Genomic DNA, 18617 nt, shown 5'->3' on the forward strand with positions numbered 1-18617 from the left:
CCTTGAAAAATATATATGATCAAACATAATGTGTTGCAATTTTTAAATAGTTGTAAAACTAGTAACATGTTAATTCCTATTGTACTCTTTGTTGTTTAAAATCAGTTACATTACAAAGATAAAACATGAAAAATGGGACTCCACTAACTGTTATAAAGCCTCTTCTTTCATCCATAACCACAACTGGTTGAGCCTCTGTAAGAAATAAGCCACTATATGCTCCACAGAACATTTCCTGAACGAAAAGGATACAACGAATACACAAAGAAAATTCAACTACCAGGTACAGTTTGTGTGAATAATTACTTATTTCACAAAATTTTGTTTTTATTGATTAAAGTGCTTTTGGTGCGCACAACTACTCAAAAAACTGTCCTATCTGAAAAGAAGAATACCATCTACACCTATAACAATGAACTTGGCAAACATTTTTCAATGGTGCAGCCTCCGAGAACACAGTTACAGCACACTAGCACCTGCTGGCACTTCATTAGAAGCAAACTAGAGGGTGAAAATTAGAAATCATGACAGCCAAAGTTCCATTCTTTGATCATCTTGCATTTCTTACCACTAAACACAAATACATTTTTCAAGTTTTATTAACAACACAAAATAAACTAAAGAAAATAACTAAAGCTGTACTATGCACATTAGGGTGATTACAGGTATATTTTAGCATTGGAATTTTGTGATAGTCAAGGTTAAATACTATTCACCACCACCACCACCACCACCACCACCACCACCACCACTACTCCTCCAGTCTTAAAATGATTTTTTGGTTTGCTATCAAACTTGCTCTATTAAATTCTTCCATTTGATGTTGAAATTTATCAGCACTAGAGACGCACATCTGCAACTGGAAGATGGTTCGGATATTTCAAAATTTACACTAGGACTCTTCTTTGAATTCTGAATTTTTTAACTGTCTTCACATAGTTTGATGAAAGGTATAGCACTGACATCTATATTCTGCAATATACCAACATATATTTAACAAATGCTTTGTTGTTCAGTGGCAATGAATAGGCTACATGGTTTGCTGAACCTACGTCCAAAGTTTTCTCAGTATTTATGACTCCCAGACACAATGGGATTAATACTGTGTCTTCAATGTCTCCAGGCATATTCTTTGACGAAATAAATCTCGGGTGAACAGCCTGGTATGAGTGTGCGTAGGACACAATATTTTGGCAATCGACCATGTTGCCATCATCAGGTGCGCTGATATACTGACCGGCGGTGAGCCGGTGCCATGTATATATAGGACAATCCCCCTCCCGCTCCTCCCTCAGGCGGGTTCCCACACCTTGCTAAAAGGTGATCGCGGATTCCCATGCCTTGCTAAAAGGTGATCGCGGGTTCTCACGCCTTTCTAAAAGGTGATCGCGGGTTCCCACACTTAGCAAGGCATGGGAATCCACGATCACCCGGATTAAGAAGCAAAAGGATATTTTCCAGAGTGTATTGACTTCGGGGGAGGAGTGAAGAATAACAAGAGCAGTGCCGGCAGACCCTCCTGAACGAGAAGACCTAGGACGCAGCGCCCAGATGGAGGGAGAATGGATGCTGCACCTGGACCACGCACGAGGCGCGGACTGCACTGACTCATAGGAAGCGCCTGAGGGAGGATAGGGAGGAGGATTGTTCTATATATTCATGGCACTGGCCCACCGCCGGTCAGTACATCAGCGCACCTGATGATGGCAACGTGGTCGATTGCCGAAATATTATGTCCTATGCACACTCATACCAGGCAGTTCACCTGAGATTTATTTCGTTGGGATTAATACTGATTATTCTGCATAATTTGGTTCACAGCTTGTAAATTAAACACTGTGCTATATCTGTTACAGGAACCACATTATTTATTTGCCTGATTAAAAGACAATATTTTTCTAAGTGTTTGATATAATTTTAGTGAACACCTATTACAATATGGAGAGGATGCTGACTATGTGCTATTTGTCTCCTTCCCTATGAAGTAGAATTAATGTAGCATTGTTACACTTTTTGGGAATTGTTTTCCTTCACAACTTTGCAAGTCCCCAGCTGTAGCTATTCCTACCACAACATCATCACCTACAGGCAGTTTTCCTTTAGTCATACCTCAAATAACTTCCATCCAACTTAATTTGCAGTAATTCAATCTGTGTGACATTGCAACATTAGCAAATCTGGGCTTTCTGTTCTGATACTTCAAATAGCTGACATCAAGAGGAAATTACAGCCAATATTTTTCCCCCGAGGGCATGCAAGTCTACTGTATGGCTTCATGATAATGGCATGCTTCTAGGTAAACTATTTTGGAGGTAAAATAGCCACCGATGTGCGTCACGACATGGGAGGTACTCAAGAGGACGTTTTAATCAGGAAAAACAAAACTGGAATTTTATGAGTCAGAGAGTGCAATGTTAAGCCCCTTAACTGCGTAGGTAGGTTAGAGAATTTAAAAAGGGAAATGGACAGGTGGAAGTTAGATTTAGTGAGAATTATTGAAGTGCGGTGACAGGAAGAACAGGACTTCTGATCAGATGTGCGCAAGATTGTAAATACTAACTCAAGTAGGGGTAGATTCAATAATCAACAAGCCAATAAGAATGCAGATAATCTACTATGAACAGTCCTCCAAGTCTATTTGCACACTAGTTTTGCACATGAAGAAGAGATTGAAAGAATATATGATGAGATAAAATAAATTATTCTGATAATTAAGGGAAGTGAAAGTTCAATTGTGATGCATTAATTGAATTCAGTAGTAGGAAAAGGAAGAGAAGGAGAAACAGTAGGAGGACATGTACTTGGGGAAAGAATTGAAGCCATCTGGTAGCATTTTGCACAGAGTGTAATATAATCATTGCAAACACTTGATTGAATTTAAGAATTGTGAAAGAGGATTATATATGTGGAGGACACCGGGGGGCACTTGAAGGGTCCAGACTGATCATACACTGACCAGCACAAAAAAAGCAACACCCAACAAATGATGTGATATCATTGTGTAATTATCTACTTAATCAGAGTGAAGCACTCCACCAATTTTTTGAGATGGGGTACATTATTGGGATTGCGAGCAAACAATGAAGCGTTGATTGTTTATTACACTAGCCTCAACTGTTTTATCCCAGGCAACCTAGAAAACATATCATTGAATGTGAGCGAATAATGTTTTCCTGCTCTTGTACTGCTTATTGTCGTATCCTGAATTATCTCCCTTTCAACCACACATGTTTGTAGGATCTTTCTGTGAATTTTGTAATCAGCTTTCTGGAGTAAACATGCCGTTAAGTTCTGAAAAAACTGTAAAAACTGTTGCTTTGGTGGAATATGGCCGCAGTATGCATTACGTTGCAGAAGTGTTGAAGACTACACCTTCCACAATTTTGAGAACCATGTGTAGGTACAGGGAAACTAAAGGCTTGCAAGGAGATCCAGGAACAGGCCCAAGAAGAGCAACATAGAAAAGAAATGGCTGCTTCTTAGAACCTCAAGTTCTCCGCAACCATCACACCACCACTACTGAAGCACAAAATCGACTCCACCACATCCAAGAGGTCACCTGTTAGTAAGAGTTGAAGAAGACTGGAGGAAGCCAATCTTCAATCCAGTCCAAAAGACTTGCTACAGGTCGTGCTGTTCAACGATGAGTCACGATTTGGCCTCCGATCACCTGACGGGAGAGAGAGTGTCTGGAGAAGACCAGAGGAAGGGTATTACCCTTGCCTTTTCATGCAAGATGCCTTTTCAGGGTGGTTCTGTGGTTGTGTGGGCACGAATCAATACAGCTGCAAGGGTGGGTTTGGTCTTTGTGGAGCATGGGAGCCTTACTGCAAATTGGTATGTAGAGGAAATCCTTCTGGACCATGTCGTACCTTTCAATCCATTTATTGATGGTAATTTTACACTAATGCTTTACAATGCACACCCACATTTTGTGAGAATCGTCCAAGAGTTATTGGATGGAACAGAGATTCAAGTTATGGGTTGACCAGCTCAATACTTTGTTTTGAATCCTACTGAGCGCGTTTGGGACCAGATGGGGAGAAGAGCCCGTCAGTAGTATCCAGAGACCCTACAAGACCTACAGAACGCCCTCCTGGAAGAATGGAGTATGATTCATCAACAGGACATTACCACATTAATGAGGAGCATGCCTGAAAGGTTAAATGCTGTCACTGGTGCAGGAGGTGGCAATACACACTTTTGAAGATGCGAACAGAGGTCTCCAACATTGTCTCTGAGGTCTGTGAAGTAAAGCATAATGTGTATAACATCATAACAAACATGCATTACTTTTATGAGCTTCCTCAAAATTTCCTTGAAGTGTGCATCTCTGGCTTAATTTGTTAAATTTGTTTATAATCGACCTTCTTCCTTCATTGTTGGACATTTAGATGGGACTGTACCACAATATTCCATCATATGACAGTGGATTTGGGTCATAAAAGTGTCATAAATTTAAAATAAAATTCAGTTTTTGTAAGAAATTTAAGTGTATTTTTCATGCCGGATAGTGCACAATGGTAAGACAGAGATTTTGAAACCAGAGTTGAAACTGTAAGACATTTCCAGAAGCAAATGTGGACCCTGATCATAATTTATAGGTGATGAACTCCTTATTAAAGCTGAAGACATGGCAAAAAAGTAGAAATTTAAGGAGATGTAATCTGGATAAACTGAAAGAACCAGAGGTTGTTGAAAGTTTTAGATGGGGTATTAACCAATGTTACATACTAACAGGGGAAACAAATACAACAGAAGACAAATGGTTAGCTTTCTGAGATGAAATAGTGAGGGCAGCAGAGGATCACATAGGTAAAAAGACTAGTCCTAGTAGTAATCCTTGGATAACACAAGAGATATCAAGTTTAACTGACAAAATGAGAAAATATAAAAATGCTGCTCATGAAAAAAGTGAAAGGGTATACAAACATCTAAAACCTGAGTGTGACAGAAAATCTTTGCTTTCCATATTGTGGGAGGAGGTAGTATGGATGAAAACAAGAACAAAATTTCAAGTAAATTTGGGCTCTAAAACATATACTTAAAGAGCTATGAGGAATTCCTCATCTTCGCTAATGTGAAACACATCTCTTCTATTAAATACAAGGGCTATCCACAAAGTGCATTACGTTTTGGAATTAAAAATAAATAAAGTATTGGAAATTTTTTTAATTATATACAGATGAAAGCCACACTTAAATACTACTTTTCCACATAGTTGCCATTTAAATTAAGGCACTTATCGTAGCGATGGACGAGCTTGGAAATTCCTTTGTCGTAAAATTCAGCCACCTGCGCCTTCAACCACGTGGTTACCTCTTTTGGGACAGAAAAGGTGTGTTTTTTGTGGATGTCCTGGAAAGAGGCACTACAATAAACTCTCAAAGGTATTGCCAAACTCTGCACAACCTCAGAAGAGCAATACAAAACAAGCGCAGGGGAAAGTTGGGCTCAAAGATCTTGCTGATTCACGACAACGCCCAGGTCCACACGGCAAATGCCACTCGTGAAGTTCTCGAATCTTTTAAGTGGGAGTTGCTTCCTCATCCGCCGTACAGTCCCGACCTGGCACAGAGCGACTTCCACTTATTCCCAGCAATGAAGAAGTGGTTGGCTATGCAGTGTTTTGTTGACAACGCACAGCTTCAAGAAGAGGTAACCACGTGGTTGAAGGGGCAGGCAGCCGAATTTTACGACGAAGGAATTTCCAAGCTCGTCTATCGCTACGATAAGTGCCTTAATTTATATGGCAACTATGTAGAAAAGTAGTATTTAAGTGTGGCTTTCATCTGTATATAATAAAAAAAAATTCCAATACTTTATTTATTTTTAATTCCAAAACGTAATGTACTTTGTGGATAGCCCTCGTAAATGCTCATGGCTCTTAAGGCACGCATTTTCAAGCCCATGATAACTAGACATTTTTTCCTTATTATGGTGTAAGGAACTTGTCCTCAGAGTCTGTAAAAGGAATTTATTTACATCCTGTAGAGGGTCTACATGTGAGAAATAAACTCAAGGATAATATTACAGAAAGACAAGAGGAACTAGGTGAAAATTGGAGATATGATACTGTAAGAAGATTTGTCAGAACACTGAAAGACCTAGGTGGTAACAAGGAGCATGGAGTAGACAATATTCCCTCAAAATTATTGAGATCCTTGGGACAGCCAGTCATGCAAAAATTTTCCGCGTAGTTTTCAGGAACTGTGGGACATGCAAACTACCCTCAAGCTTCAGGAAAAATGTAACACTTCCACTTTCAAAAAAGGCCACTGCTGACAAGAGTGAATACTAACACACCATAAGTTTAATAAGTCATAGTCGAAAAACACTGACATGAATTAATTACAGAAAAATGGAAAAACTGGTGGAAGCTTACCTGGGGAAAGATCTGTTTCAGTTCCAGATAAAAGCAGGAACACACAAGGCAATACTGGCACTATATCTTATTGTAGAAGATAAACTGAAGAAAGACAATCTTGGAAATTTTGAAGATGGCAGGGATAAAATACTGGGACCAAAAGATTATTTACGACTTGTACAGAAACAGACAGCTATTACCAGAGTCAAAGGTTGTGAAAGGGAAGCCACGGTTGGAAGGAAGTGTGACACGGTTGTAACCTATCCCCATTACTATTCAATCAGTATATTGATCAAGCTGTGAAAGAAACCATGAAAATATTTGCAAAGGGAATTAAAGTTCAGGAAGAAGAAATAAATCTTCGACGTTTGATCATGGCATCATAATTATTACAGACAACAAAGAAATTGGAAGAGCAACTGAGTGAAATGGATAGTGTCTTGGAAGGAGATTATAAGACGAACATTAACAGAAGATTTGATTACCCTTGTTTTCAAGGGTAATCGAATGCAGTCAAATTAAATCAGAAAATTGCTGAGGGAATTTGATTAGGAAATGAGGCATTAAAAGTAGCAGATGAGTTTTGCTATTTGGGCAGTAAAATAACTGATGATTAATGAAATAGAGAGGATATAAAATGCAGATTGACTATAGTCAGGGAAGCATTTCTGAAAAAGAGGAACTTGTTAATGTATAATATAAATTTACGTGTTGACAAGTCTTTTCTGGAGTGCAGCCTTGTACAGAAATGAAATGTGGATAATAACCTTTATTTACCAAGGAAAATGAACACACAGTGGTATATTTTTCAAAGTTATTTTATTTAGACAACCAGTTTTGGCACCTCAGTAATGCCATCTTCAGGCCCAGATGCACTCCACACAAATACAATCAGACGTATCCATACTGGCATAGCTGGAGCCATCAGCATCTGGATTTTGTAAAGTCATTTTTGGAGTGTTCACTTTGGAGACTTGACAGCAACTGAGCACACCCGCAGTCTGAGCAAACTGCAGGATACATCATGACTTGAAGCTGTTGACCAAGTTGCCTCAGTATACTATAGTATATGATCCATGGACTTTGCGGTCGATGGGGTGGCTTGCATGCCTCAGCAATACACAATGGAGGGGTATCTGTTGGGGGACCAGGCAAATGTGTGGTTCTTGAAGAGGGTCAGCAGTCTTTTCAGTAGTTGCAGGGGCAATGGCCTGGATGATTGACTGATCTAGCCTTTTAACATCAAAGAAAATGGCCTTGCTGTGCTGGTACTGCAAAAGGGTGAAAACAAGGGGAACCTACAGCTGTAATTTTTCCCAAGGGCATACAGCTCTATTGCATGGTTAAATGATGACGGCATCCTCTTGGATAAAATATTCTGGAGATACAATAGTCCCCCATTTGGATCTCTGGGCAGGGACTAATTGGGAGGATGTCACCATAAGGAAAAACAAAACTGGCATTCTACGGAGCGGAGCGTGGAATGTTGGATTCCATAATCAAACAGGTAGGTTAGAAAATTTAAAAAGGGAAACCGCTAGGTTACAGTTGGATATAGTGGGAATTACTGACCTTCAGTGGCAGGAGGGACAGGACTGCTTGTCAGATGAATGCAGGGTTATAAATACAAAATTAATAGGGGTAATGAATGAGTAGGTCTTCTAATGAACAAGAAAACAGGAATGCAGGTAAGCTACTATGAACAGCATAGTGAACACCTTATCGAAACCAAGATAGACACGAAGCCCACGCCTACTACAATACTACAAGTTTACATGCCAACTAGCTCCGCAGAAGACGACAAGATTGAAGAAATGTATGATGAGATAAAAGAAAACATTCAGATTGTTAAAGGAGGTGAAACTGGAATTCGATAGCAGGAAAAGGAAAAGAAGGAAAATTAGCAGATAGATATGGACTGGGGGAAAGGAATGAAAGAGAAAGCTGCCTGGTAGAATTTTGCACAGAACACAATTTAATCATCGCTAACAATTGGCTTAAGACTCATGAAGGTTGTATACTTGGAAGAGACCTGGAGGCACCGGAATGTTTCAGATTGATTATATTATGGTTAGAAAGAGATTTATAAACCCAATTTTACACTGTAAGACATTTCCAATGGGGGGGGGGGGGCGGAGGGGGGGGATTCTGATCACATTTACTGGTTATGAACTATAGATTAAAATTGAAGAAATTGGAAAAAGGTTGGATGATTAGCTTTAAGAGATGACAAAGTGGCAATAACATATTAGACCTTCTGGTGACAAACAGACCCAAACTATTTGAAACAGTTAACGTAGAACAGGGAATCAGCTATCATAAAGCAGTTTCTGCATCGATGATTTCATCTGTAAATAGAAATATTAGAAAAGGTAGGAAGATTTTTCTGTTTAGCAAAAGTGGCAAAAAGCAGATTACAGAGCACCTGACGGCTCAACACAAAAGTTTTGTCTCAAGTACAGATAGTGTTGAGGATCAGTGGACAAAGTTCAAAACCATAGTACAATATGCGATAGATGAGTATGTGCCAAGCAAGATCGTAAGAGATGGAAAAGAGCCACCATGGCACAACAACCAAGTTAGAAAACTGCTGCAGAAGCAAAGGGAACTTCACAGCAAACATAAACATAGCCAAAGCCTTGCAGACAAACAAAAATTACACGAAGCGAAATGTAGTGTGAGGAGGGCTATGCGAGAGGCGTTCAATGAATTCGAAAGTAAAGTTCTATGCACTAACTTGGCAGACAATCATAAGAAATTTTGGTCTTATGTCAAAGCTGTAGGTGGATCAAAACAAAATGTCCAGACACTCTGTGACCAAAATGGTACTGAAACAGAGGATGACAGACTAAAGGCCGAAATACTAAATGTATTTTTCCAAAGCTGTTTCACAGAGGAAGACTGCACTGTAGTTCCTTCTCTAGATTGTTGCACAGATGAAAAAATGGTAGATATCAAAATAGACGACAGAGGGATAGAGAAACAATTAAAATCGCTCAAAAGAGGAAGGCTGCTGGACCTGATGGGATACCAGTTCGATTTTACACAGAGTACGCGAAGGAACTTTCCCCCCTTTTTGCAACGGTGTACCTTAGGTCTCTAGAAGAGCGTAGCATTCCAAAGGATTGGAAAAGGGCACAGGTCATCCCCGTTTTCACAAAGGGACATCGAACAGATGTGCAGAACTATAGACCTATATCTCTAACGTCAATCAGTTGTAAAATTTTGGAACACATATTATGTTCGAGTATAATGACTTTTCTGGAGACTAGAAATCTACTCTGTAGGAATCAGCATGGGTTTCGAAAAAGACGGTTGTGTGAAACCCAGCTCGCGCTATTCGCCCATGAGACTCAGAGGGCCATAGACACGGGTTCACAGGTAGATGCCGTGTTTCTTGACTTCCGCAAGGCGTTCGATACAATTCCCCACAGTCGTTTAATGAACAAAGTAAGAGCATATGGACTATCAGACCAATTGTGTGATTGGATTGAAGAGTTCCTAGATAACAGAACGCAGCATGTCATTCTCAATGGAGAGAAGTCTTCCAAAGTAAGAGTGATTTCAGGTGTGCTGCAGGGGAGTGTCGTAGGACCGTTGCTATTCACAATATACATAAATAACCTTGTGGATGAGATCGGAAGTTCACTGAGGCTTTTTGCGGATGATGCTGTGGTATATTGAGAGGTTCTAACAATGGAAAATTGTACTGAAATGCAAGAGGATCTGCTGCGAATTGACGCATGGTGCAGGGAATGGCAATTGAATCTCAATGTAGACAAGTGTAATGTGCTGCAAATACATAGAAAGAAAGATCCCTTATCATTTAGCTACAAAATAGCAGGTCAGCAACTGGAAGCAGTTAATTCCATAAATTATCTGGGAGTACGCATTAGGAGTGATTTAAAATGGAATTATCATATAAAGTTGATCGTCGGTAAAGCAGATGCCAGACTGAGATTCATTGGAAGAATCCTAAGGAAATGCAATCCGAAAACAAAGGAAGTAGGTTACAGTACGCTTGTTCGCCCACTGCTTGAATACTGCTCAGCAGTGTGGGATCCGTATCAGATAGGATTGATAGAAGAGACAGAGAAGATCCAACGGAGAGCAGCGCGCTTTGTTACTGGATCATTTAGTAAATGCTAAAGTGTTATGAAGATGATAGATAAACTCCAGTGGAAGACTCTGCAGGAGAGATGCTCAGTAGCTCGGTACGGGCTTTTGTTAAAGTTTCGAGAACATACCTTCACTGAGGAGTCAAGCAGTATATTGCTCCCTCCTACGTATATCTCGCGAAGAGACCACGAGGATGAAATCAGAGAGATTAGAGCCCACACAGAAACATACCGACAATCGTTCTTTCCACGAAAAATACAAGACTGGAATAGAAGGGAGAACCGATAGAGGTACTCAAAGTACCCTCTGCCACACACCATCAGGTGGCTTGCGGAGTATGGATGTAGATGTAGATGTAGAAAGTGAAGGTAGCATATGACCAAATAGGTAAAAAAGACAAGGCCTAGTAAGAAACCTTGGATAACACAAGGGGTATTGAATGTAACTGATGAAAGGAGAACATTTAAAAATGTAGCAAATGAAGCATGAAAAAGGGAATACAAAAGTTTAAAAAATGAGACTGACAGGAAGCACAACAATGTTAAGCAGGAATGTCTAGAGGATGAATGTAAGGTTTTAGAAGCATATTTCATTACGGGAAAGATAGATACCACCTACAGGAAAATCAAAGAGGCTTTTCGAGAAAAGAGAAGCAGCTTTATGAATATGAAGAGCTCAGATGGTAAACCAGTCCTAAGCAAAGAAGAGAAAGCTGAAAGATGGAAGAAGTATACAGATGGTCTATACAAGGAAGATGAACTTGAAATCAATATTATACTCGTAGAAATGGAAGTGGACATAGATGAAGAAGAGATGAGAAAAAATGGACAAAGCCCTGAAAAATCTAAGTCGAGGCAAGGCCCAGGGAGTAGACAATATTCCGTCAGAACTACTGATAACCTTGGGAGAGCCAGCCACGCAAAACTCTTCCAACTGGCATGCAAAAATGTATGAGACAGGTAAAATGCCCTCAGACTTCAAGAAGAATGTAGTATTCCAATTCCAAAGAAAGCAGTTGCTGACAGATGTGAAAATTACTAAACTAACAATTAAATAAGTCATGGTTGCAAAATACTAACACAAATTCTTTACAGAAGAACAAAAAAACTCACATTCTTGGGAAATATTAAGTAGGGTCCCCTCCACACCCACATGTGCACAGTGACCATTCAAAAAGATCTGTCTCCTCTTCTTTGGTTTGTATCCAAAGAGAATTCTGCCAAAAATGCAACGATTTATTTTCCCCTGATTTGTTAACCATTTGTAACTTTCAGAGAAGAATCACAAGTGGGGAATTTTGAGTAAAACCTACACATTTCTTTTGTTACCGTGTTAAAATTTGCTTCTTTTGCCAAAACTCAGCGGAGTTTACACAGTCTCACCTCACTAACATGTCGTGCAGATGCACTTGTGAGAGAATTCTGAAACAGTGGTTTATTAACTGAGGAACTGAGCAAAAGTAAGGTCAGCATCTAATGAAAAAGCATGTCCTTGGCACAAAATAAATGTGCAATGACTTCATTTATGTTGTTTCCAAAAACTATAGAATTTCTTGTTTCACCAGCTATTGGTGGCCCTTAAAAATTACATTCTTTTATCGCAAAGGTCTGTAGTTAGGGCAATAACACAGTAGATAATGATGTTTTGCATAATAACCATACGGCAAAATACTCTCCTCTTTTTGTGCTATAATTTGCCAAAATCTCATTTTGATATCTTGAACCATTTATGAAATATGAAGAATGTTGTGATATTTCACTTTGGCTTTATCGCTGGCATGGTGCGATAGCAAAGGAGTTCGCTACAACATCAGATCAATTTTCTCGAAATTGCTGACAGGCAGAGACTTCCAGCCCAGTCTACAGAAAAATTCAATATGTTAGCTAAATTTCATACTCAGTAACATACTATGTAGTATGCATCAGACAGAAAATCATAGTGACCCCTATTTTTCAATGCAAACTTTCAAATTTCAAGCAATGTCTTACTTCCACGTAAATATCACAATAAATATGACCATTAACCAAATGGTGGGCACATCATAATGAACTGGACATATAAAGCTACAAGTAAAGCAGAAATGAATTCTCTTTTACTGAACAGTTTCTGTAAAATCATTTGAGAAAGATTGCAGGGCATGTGTGTCAATTCTGTCATGGCAGATGATTGTTGACCTCCCTTCTGAACAAACGAATGAACTGCCCCAGCTGTCTGGATGAAAACTGGTCACTGCATATAGCCCACAGTATCCTGCTCAACCTGTGCACTGAACAAGCAGTAGGGGAAACCAAAGAAATATCTGAGTACAAATTGAAGTTCAGGGAGAAAAAATAAAAACTTTGAGGTTTGCCGATGACATTGTAACTCTGTCAGAGACAGCAAAGGACTGGGAAGAGCATTTGAACAGAATGTCTTCAAAGGCGGATACAAGACTAACATCAACAAAAGCAAAACAAGGATAATGGACTGTAGACAAATTAAATCAGGTGGTGCTCTGGTTATTAGATTGAAAAACAAGACACTTAAAGTCATAGATGAGTTTCACCATATGGGCAGTAAAATAACTGATGATGGCTGAAGAAGATAATGTAAAATGTAGACTGGCAATGGCAAGAAAAGCATTTCTGAAGAAGAGAAATTTGTTACCATCGAATATAGATTTAAGTGTTAGAAAGTATTTTCTGAAGGTATTTGTCTGAGTGTAGCCATATCTGGAAGTGAAACATGGACCTTAAACAGTTTTGGTCAAAACAGAATAGAAGTTTTCAAAATATGGTGCTATGGAAGAATGCTGAAGATTAGATGGGTCGATCACGTAACTAACGAGAAGATACTGAATAGAATTGGCGATACAAGGAATTTGTTGCACAATTTGACCAAAAGAAGGGATCAGTTGATAAGACACATTCTGAGAAATGAAGGGATCTCCAATTTAGTATTGGAGGGAAGTGTGGGTGGGAAAAATCATAGAAGGAGAACAAGAGAGGAATACATTACACAGATTCAGAAAGATGTAGGTTGCAGTACTTATTTGGAGATGAAGAGGCTGGCACAAGATAGAGTAGTTGGAGAGCTGCATCAAACCGAGGGATGGCGCATACTTTGCAGTACTACTAGTGTGCTCTCTGGCCCATGCCTCATGTTACAGCCATTGCCAGTCTTGGTAACTAGAGATGCTGAGGTAAGTGCAACACTCAAGCCACTGTTTCTGCTTCTCACTCTCCCTTTGAAAATTAATTTTCTCAGGAAACTACCACTGTTGATTGTTAACATAATGTTTACTTTATACCACCAATAATGAACATTATTGTGGCTAAGTACTTTCACCACCAATATTGAACACTACAGTAGCTAAGTACTTTTAACACAGCTAAACTAACATGAAAGACAACACTAAAAGTTCTACACACATCGCCAACTACACACTACAGATAGAAGCAACAGAATGATCGTATGGGCTGGAGCACAGTGTGGAACAGTGGCCCTTGCCACTGCACACGGCCCCACAGCCCTCCTTCCTACACATACATCACTATGGCAACTTGCCAGGGCATAAAGAGTTTGCCAAGATATGTGAACAGTATTAAACCTCACAACAGTTTGAACTTGGAACTCAGTGCTTCGAATATCAGAGCCTGATATCAACAAAACTAGAGTGCAAGGCCAATCACGTGTCAGCAATTCCTAAACTTTTAGTCATGCAAGTAGCAGATCTTGTTATCACAACAGACTGTAGTACAGGCTGGTGAGCAGCCCACTCATGTGTGTTCTCCATAAAACAATCCATCATGACTGCTGCCTTACTGCCGCTACTTAACAACAAAAAATTCAGTTATGGGCAGTAAGGCTTTAGAATTTCTACAACTAAATATGGTAGGAAACAAAAAACAAACAAACACACACACACACACACACACACACACACACACACAGAGAGAGAGAGAGAGAGAGAGAGAGAGAGAGAGAGAGAGACAATAATAACATTATTGAAGTATCACTATAATATCGTCCTGAACTTACCATCAAATCACTTGTGGTTTGTTCCAAAGCTTCTTTGTCCTGCTGTACTAATCGCAATGCTGATATGGTTTCTTCATATTCTCTCTTCATAGCTTCGTGCTCCTTTTTAAATTCTGCAATGGTATCCTGAAGTCTGCATTTTTCTTCATCAAGGATTAGGTTCAATTTCTCTAATTCCTAGCACCGAAAATTTTTTAACATTACCCAGATAATATAACACTTACATCTCAAAACACAGCAATAAAAGTATCACTCTGTGTCTAATGGCCTTGATGGGGACAGAAAGTTAAGCTATGAGCTTACTTTAACGCAGATGTCTACTACATAGTATGTAACAGAGCATTTAAAGTCAAGAAATAGGACATCAATTGCACTGTCACACATATAAAATGAGTAAATCTCAAATTTTTGTATATGCAAGCTGCTTCACTTGTAGTGCTGAGGACAGGATACCAACAAAGGATTGAAAGGTATGATAAACATAACAAATTTTAAGAAAAACTAAGTTTTCTGAATAAAATATCAAAAATATCATTCTCCATGAAAATGATACAGGAAAATATTAAGACAATAAAAGTTCAAATAAGATAGTTATCTATGTCAGTCACTCATTTTATTTCATCCCATGATGCATTTCGAGAGTTTACATTCCCATTTTCTGGTGGAACAATATCATGTTACATTTTTGATAGTTGGATGCAGCCAATTGTTTGTTGTTGTTTCATTTCATTGCAAAAACATATAACAGGCACTCGTTAGTGCAATATGGCTCTAAGATTATAAATTTTAAAAAGTGATAGAATTACTTACAATCTGCTCCAGGACACAGAGCTCTGCGGTTTGTCATAAGTACAGATTGCAGATAACTCTACCACTGTTTAATATTTATAATCTTAGTTGCATATTGTGCTAACGGGTGTCAGTTATATGTTTTTTGCAATGAAATGAAACAACAAACGATTGGCTGCATCCAGCTAGCAAAAAGGTAACATGATATTGTTCCACCTGAAAATGGGAGTGTAAACTCTCAAAACACATCATGGGATAAATAAAATGAGTGACTGACATAGATAACTTTTTTATTTGAACTTTTATTGTCATAAGCAGTCGCAGTTTCTTACAATAATCCAACATGGATGACATATGGCTAAAGTATTAAGAAATGTAAGGACTACTGAAGAAATTCCCTTGAGTCAGACTCAATTATATGAGATGATATTGTTTATCAGTAACAACAATGAAAACTGTATTAGTGTGCTGTGTGCAGCATAAGATATCACTACGGGAAAGTGATGTGCTACAAGTCTATAGTATAGATGAATGATGATTGTGGACATAAAAATATTTGTTAGTTTGAATAGTGAGTGTAGAATTGTGTACTGTTTGGAAATTTCACTTGGTTTGTGCATGAACTGCAGATGGATGCAGCGTTTCTGCAAGGTGGCATGACAATAGCTGCTTTATCATACTTCAAGGTAACTGTTGATTAGGGGGTTTATTCCATATAGTCTCATCCAAGATTAGATGCACTGTGCACCACAGGGCAATGAGTACTTTGATGATTGGTATCATGGAAACAAGAGAGGAAGCTGATCTGTCATTCTAAAGAGAACTGTCATTCAAGTTGTTGTGAGCACATGTAATATCATAACTCAAATTGCATACAAACATGGTACGAGGTGTTTCAGTACTGTAATTGATGGAACAATATAATCACTTATGAGACGGAATGCTTTCCATTAATTTAGTACGACATTGAAAACTAGATACACACTTTCGTACTTTCAGTATAGATATAGTAGCAGTGGAGAAATCCTCATCGGAGGATGATAATTCAAATGATATTGGTCCAGAATTTAAGAATAACAGAAATAGTAACCAACTCATATACAATTTCCACACATAGAACACCTTAAGTTCATATACAGACTGATAGGCTTATACATACTTTTGATCCATACACTGACAGTGAGAAGATCCTAAAGGGTGAGCTTGTGTGTGTGTGTGTGTGTGTGTGTGTGTGTGTGTGTGTGTGAGAGAGAGAGAGAGAGAGAGAGAGAGAGAGGAGAGAGAGAGGGGGTGGTGGTGGAGGATACATAATATATATTTATAAACATAAATATTATACAAATCTTCTTCCACACGTCCTAAGTGCCTTGATCCTCATCTGAAGTACTTGACCCAACGTTACTATGGAAACCGTGTAGCTGGGACAATACTGCTGTCGACCGCTGTGGCACCACTACTCAGCTGACTTTTGTCATCAGGAGTGCCCTCTGACAGGATCGCAGCAGAATTCTATAAGCCACACACAACTGGCACGAGTCAATTGTGATGCAATCTAAGGAGTGTACTGCCTGCTAAGCTTAGGTGCTACAATTTTGGATTCAGTTTGTTACAGCATTGAGTGAGGTGATGCAGTGGTTAGCCGATTGGACTTGCATTCAGGAGGACAATGGTTCAAACCTGCATCCAGCCAGCCTGATTTAGGTTTTCTGTGATTTCCCTAAACTGCTTCAGGCAAATGCCGGGATCATTCCTTTGAAAGCACACGGCCGATTTCCTTTCCCAGCCTTTTCTAACCTGATGGAACTGATGACCTTGCTCTTTGGTCCCTTCCCCCAAATCAACCAACCAACCAACCAACAAGTTTGTCATAGGCAGAACTTCGGAATATGAACTTAATTTAGCTTGCACAGTTTCTGAAGAGTATAATGTAAATACATATTGTTGTAAATTAACCAGGACACATCCCTGCTAGTTCATATGCAACTTGCCTTGACAGAAGTGGCAATGACTTAATGCACGTGACATATGCAAATCAAATCTTAAAACATTTTTGTAATTAGGTGGGAATGTAGGTTTTTCTACCATGGAACACTTAAAACAACTACAGATAAAAATCATGCAGGTTTATCAGGAGCTAACGACAACTATAACAAGCAAGGAAAGCATAGCAAATGTAGCAGGGAAGTCTCCCACACCAACCACATTTACAGCTTTTCCACAATTTGAGAAACAAAGTGTGGGATGCTTCCTACTGACAACTGCTGTTATAATTCTTGGGTTTGACAAATTTCCAACTTGGAAAAACTAACAGCCATGTTCTCATTAGGAAAACCTGAACTGTATCACCTAATATTGAAATTGGAGCCATTAACAAATTAAGCAGAACTGGAGTTGTCTAGAATACTTCCTTTATTACAAGAACATTTTCCACATGAAATATATTACTGCAGTCAGGTTAGAATTAATTAAGAGAAAAAGAAGATACTAATCAATCTTATGTGGACTTAGCTGCCCACCTGCATGGGAGAGAGAGAGAGAGAGTTAGTCTGATCTTGAGGGTTGTGTGTGTGTGTGTGTGGGGGGGGGGGGGGGAAGAGGGAGACAGAGAGAAGGATGAGTCTAGTCTCCATCCATTACTGTCTCATAATTGATAGATCCTGTCAAGGAGAAGAATATTAAGAAATGTGGGCCAAATCAAACTAATTTCACAGGTTGTATTAACAATGAAGTATCACTCTGGATTGCTATTTTCACTTTGTGCTTACGTGTACTATAAATGAACGTATTAAAATATGTGTAGGAGGAAATCAGGCTACATTGAGAAAAAAAAAGCTACTGCTGCTGCTTAATTTGTGCCATGGAGTTGCTCCTCATCTGCCTACTTGTTCTTTATTTGTGTCAATAGACAGCACCTATTTATTTGGTTTTGAATATGGATACATTTGAAATGAATATTGTTTACAACCATGATGTTAATGGGATCCTTCAGTCCTTGAATTGAAGTGTCCAGGTAATTTTAAAGTAATATTTGTGATTAATTTCCTTTTGATTGGCAGAGATTCTCACTTTCTCATTTCCTGTCCACTTATCCATAGTCCAGTAAATCTGGTACCGTACCATGTAAACAGACACTGAACCAGTCCTCAATAACTATATAAGCATACTAGACAAAAAATACTGGTCACCCCCAATAGACATCAGATTCACACTGGGTCTCTAGCCCTGTTCTCAGTTTGGTGAAGCTGAAATTCAACATGTTTCTTCACCTATGCAACAGCCTGCTGAATACACTTATTGATCAATAGCATTACATCCCATAGAC

General features: G+C 39.0%; 1 protein-coding gene across 1 annotated transcript in view; it reads right to left on the reverse strand.

Moving 5' to 3' along the window:
• The window catches only part of LOC126263064 (pleckstrin homology domain-containing family D member 1-like), a 213765-nt gene that overhangs the window by 161213 nt on the left and 33935 nt on the right, over nucleotides 1-18617 (reverse strand). Inside the window, exon 6 of the mRNA XM_049960047.1 lies at nucleotides 14507-14683. Coding sequence (XP_049816004.1) covers nucleotides 14507-14683 — 177 coding nt within the window. The remainder of the gene's footprint in view (nucleotides 1-14506; nucleotides 14684-18617) is intronic.

Source organism: Schistocerca nitens, chromosome 1 (genome assembly GCF_023898315.1).
Source record: "Schistocerca nitens isolate TAMUIC-IGC-003100 chromosome 1, iqSchNite1.1, whole genome shotgun sequence".
Taxonomy (NCBI): Eukaryota; Metazoa; Arthropoda; class Insecta; order Orthoptera; family Acrididae; genus Schistocerca; species Schistocerca nitens.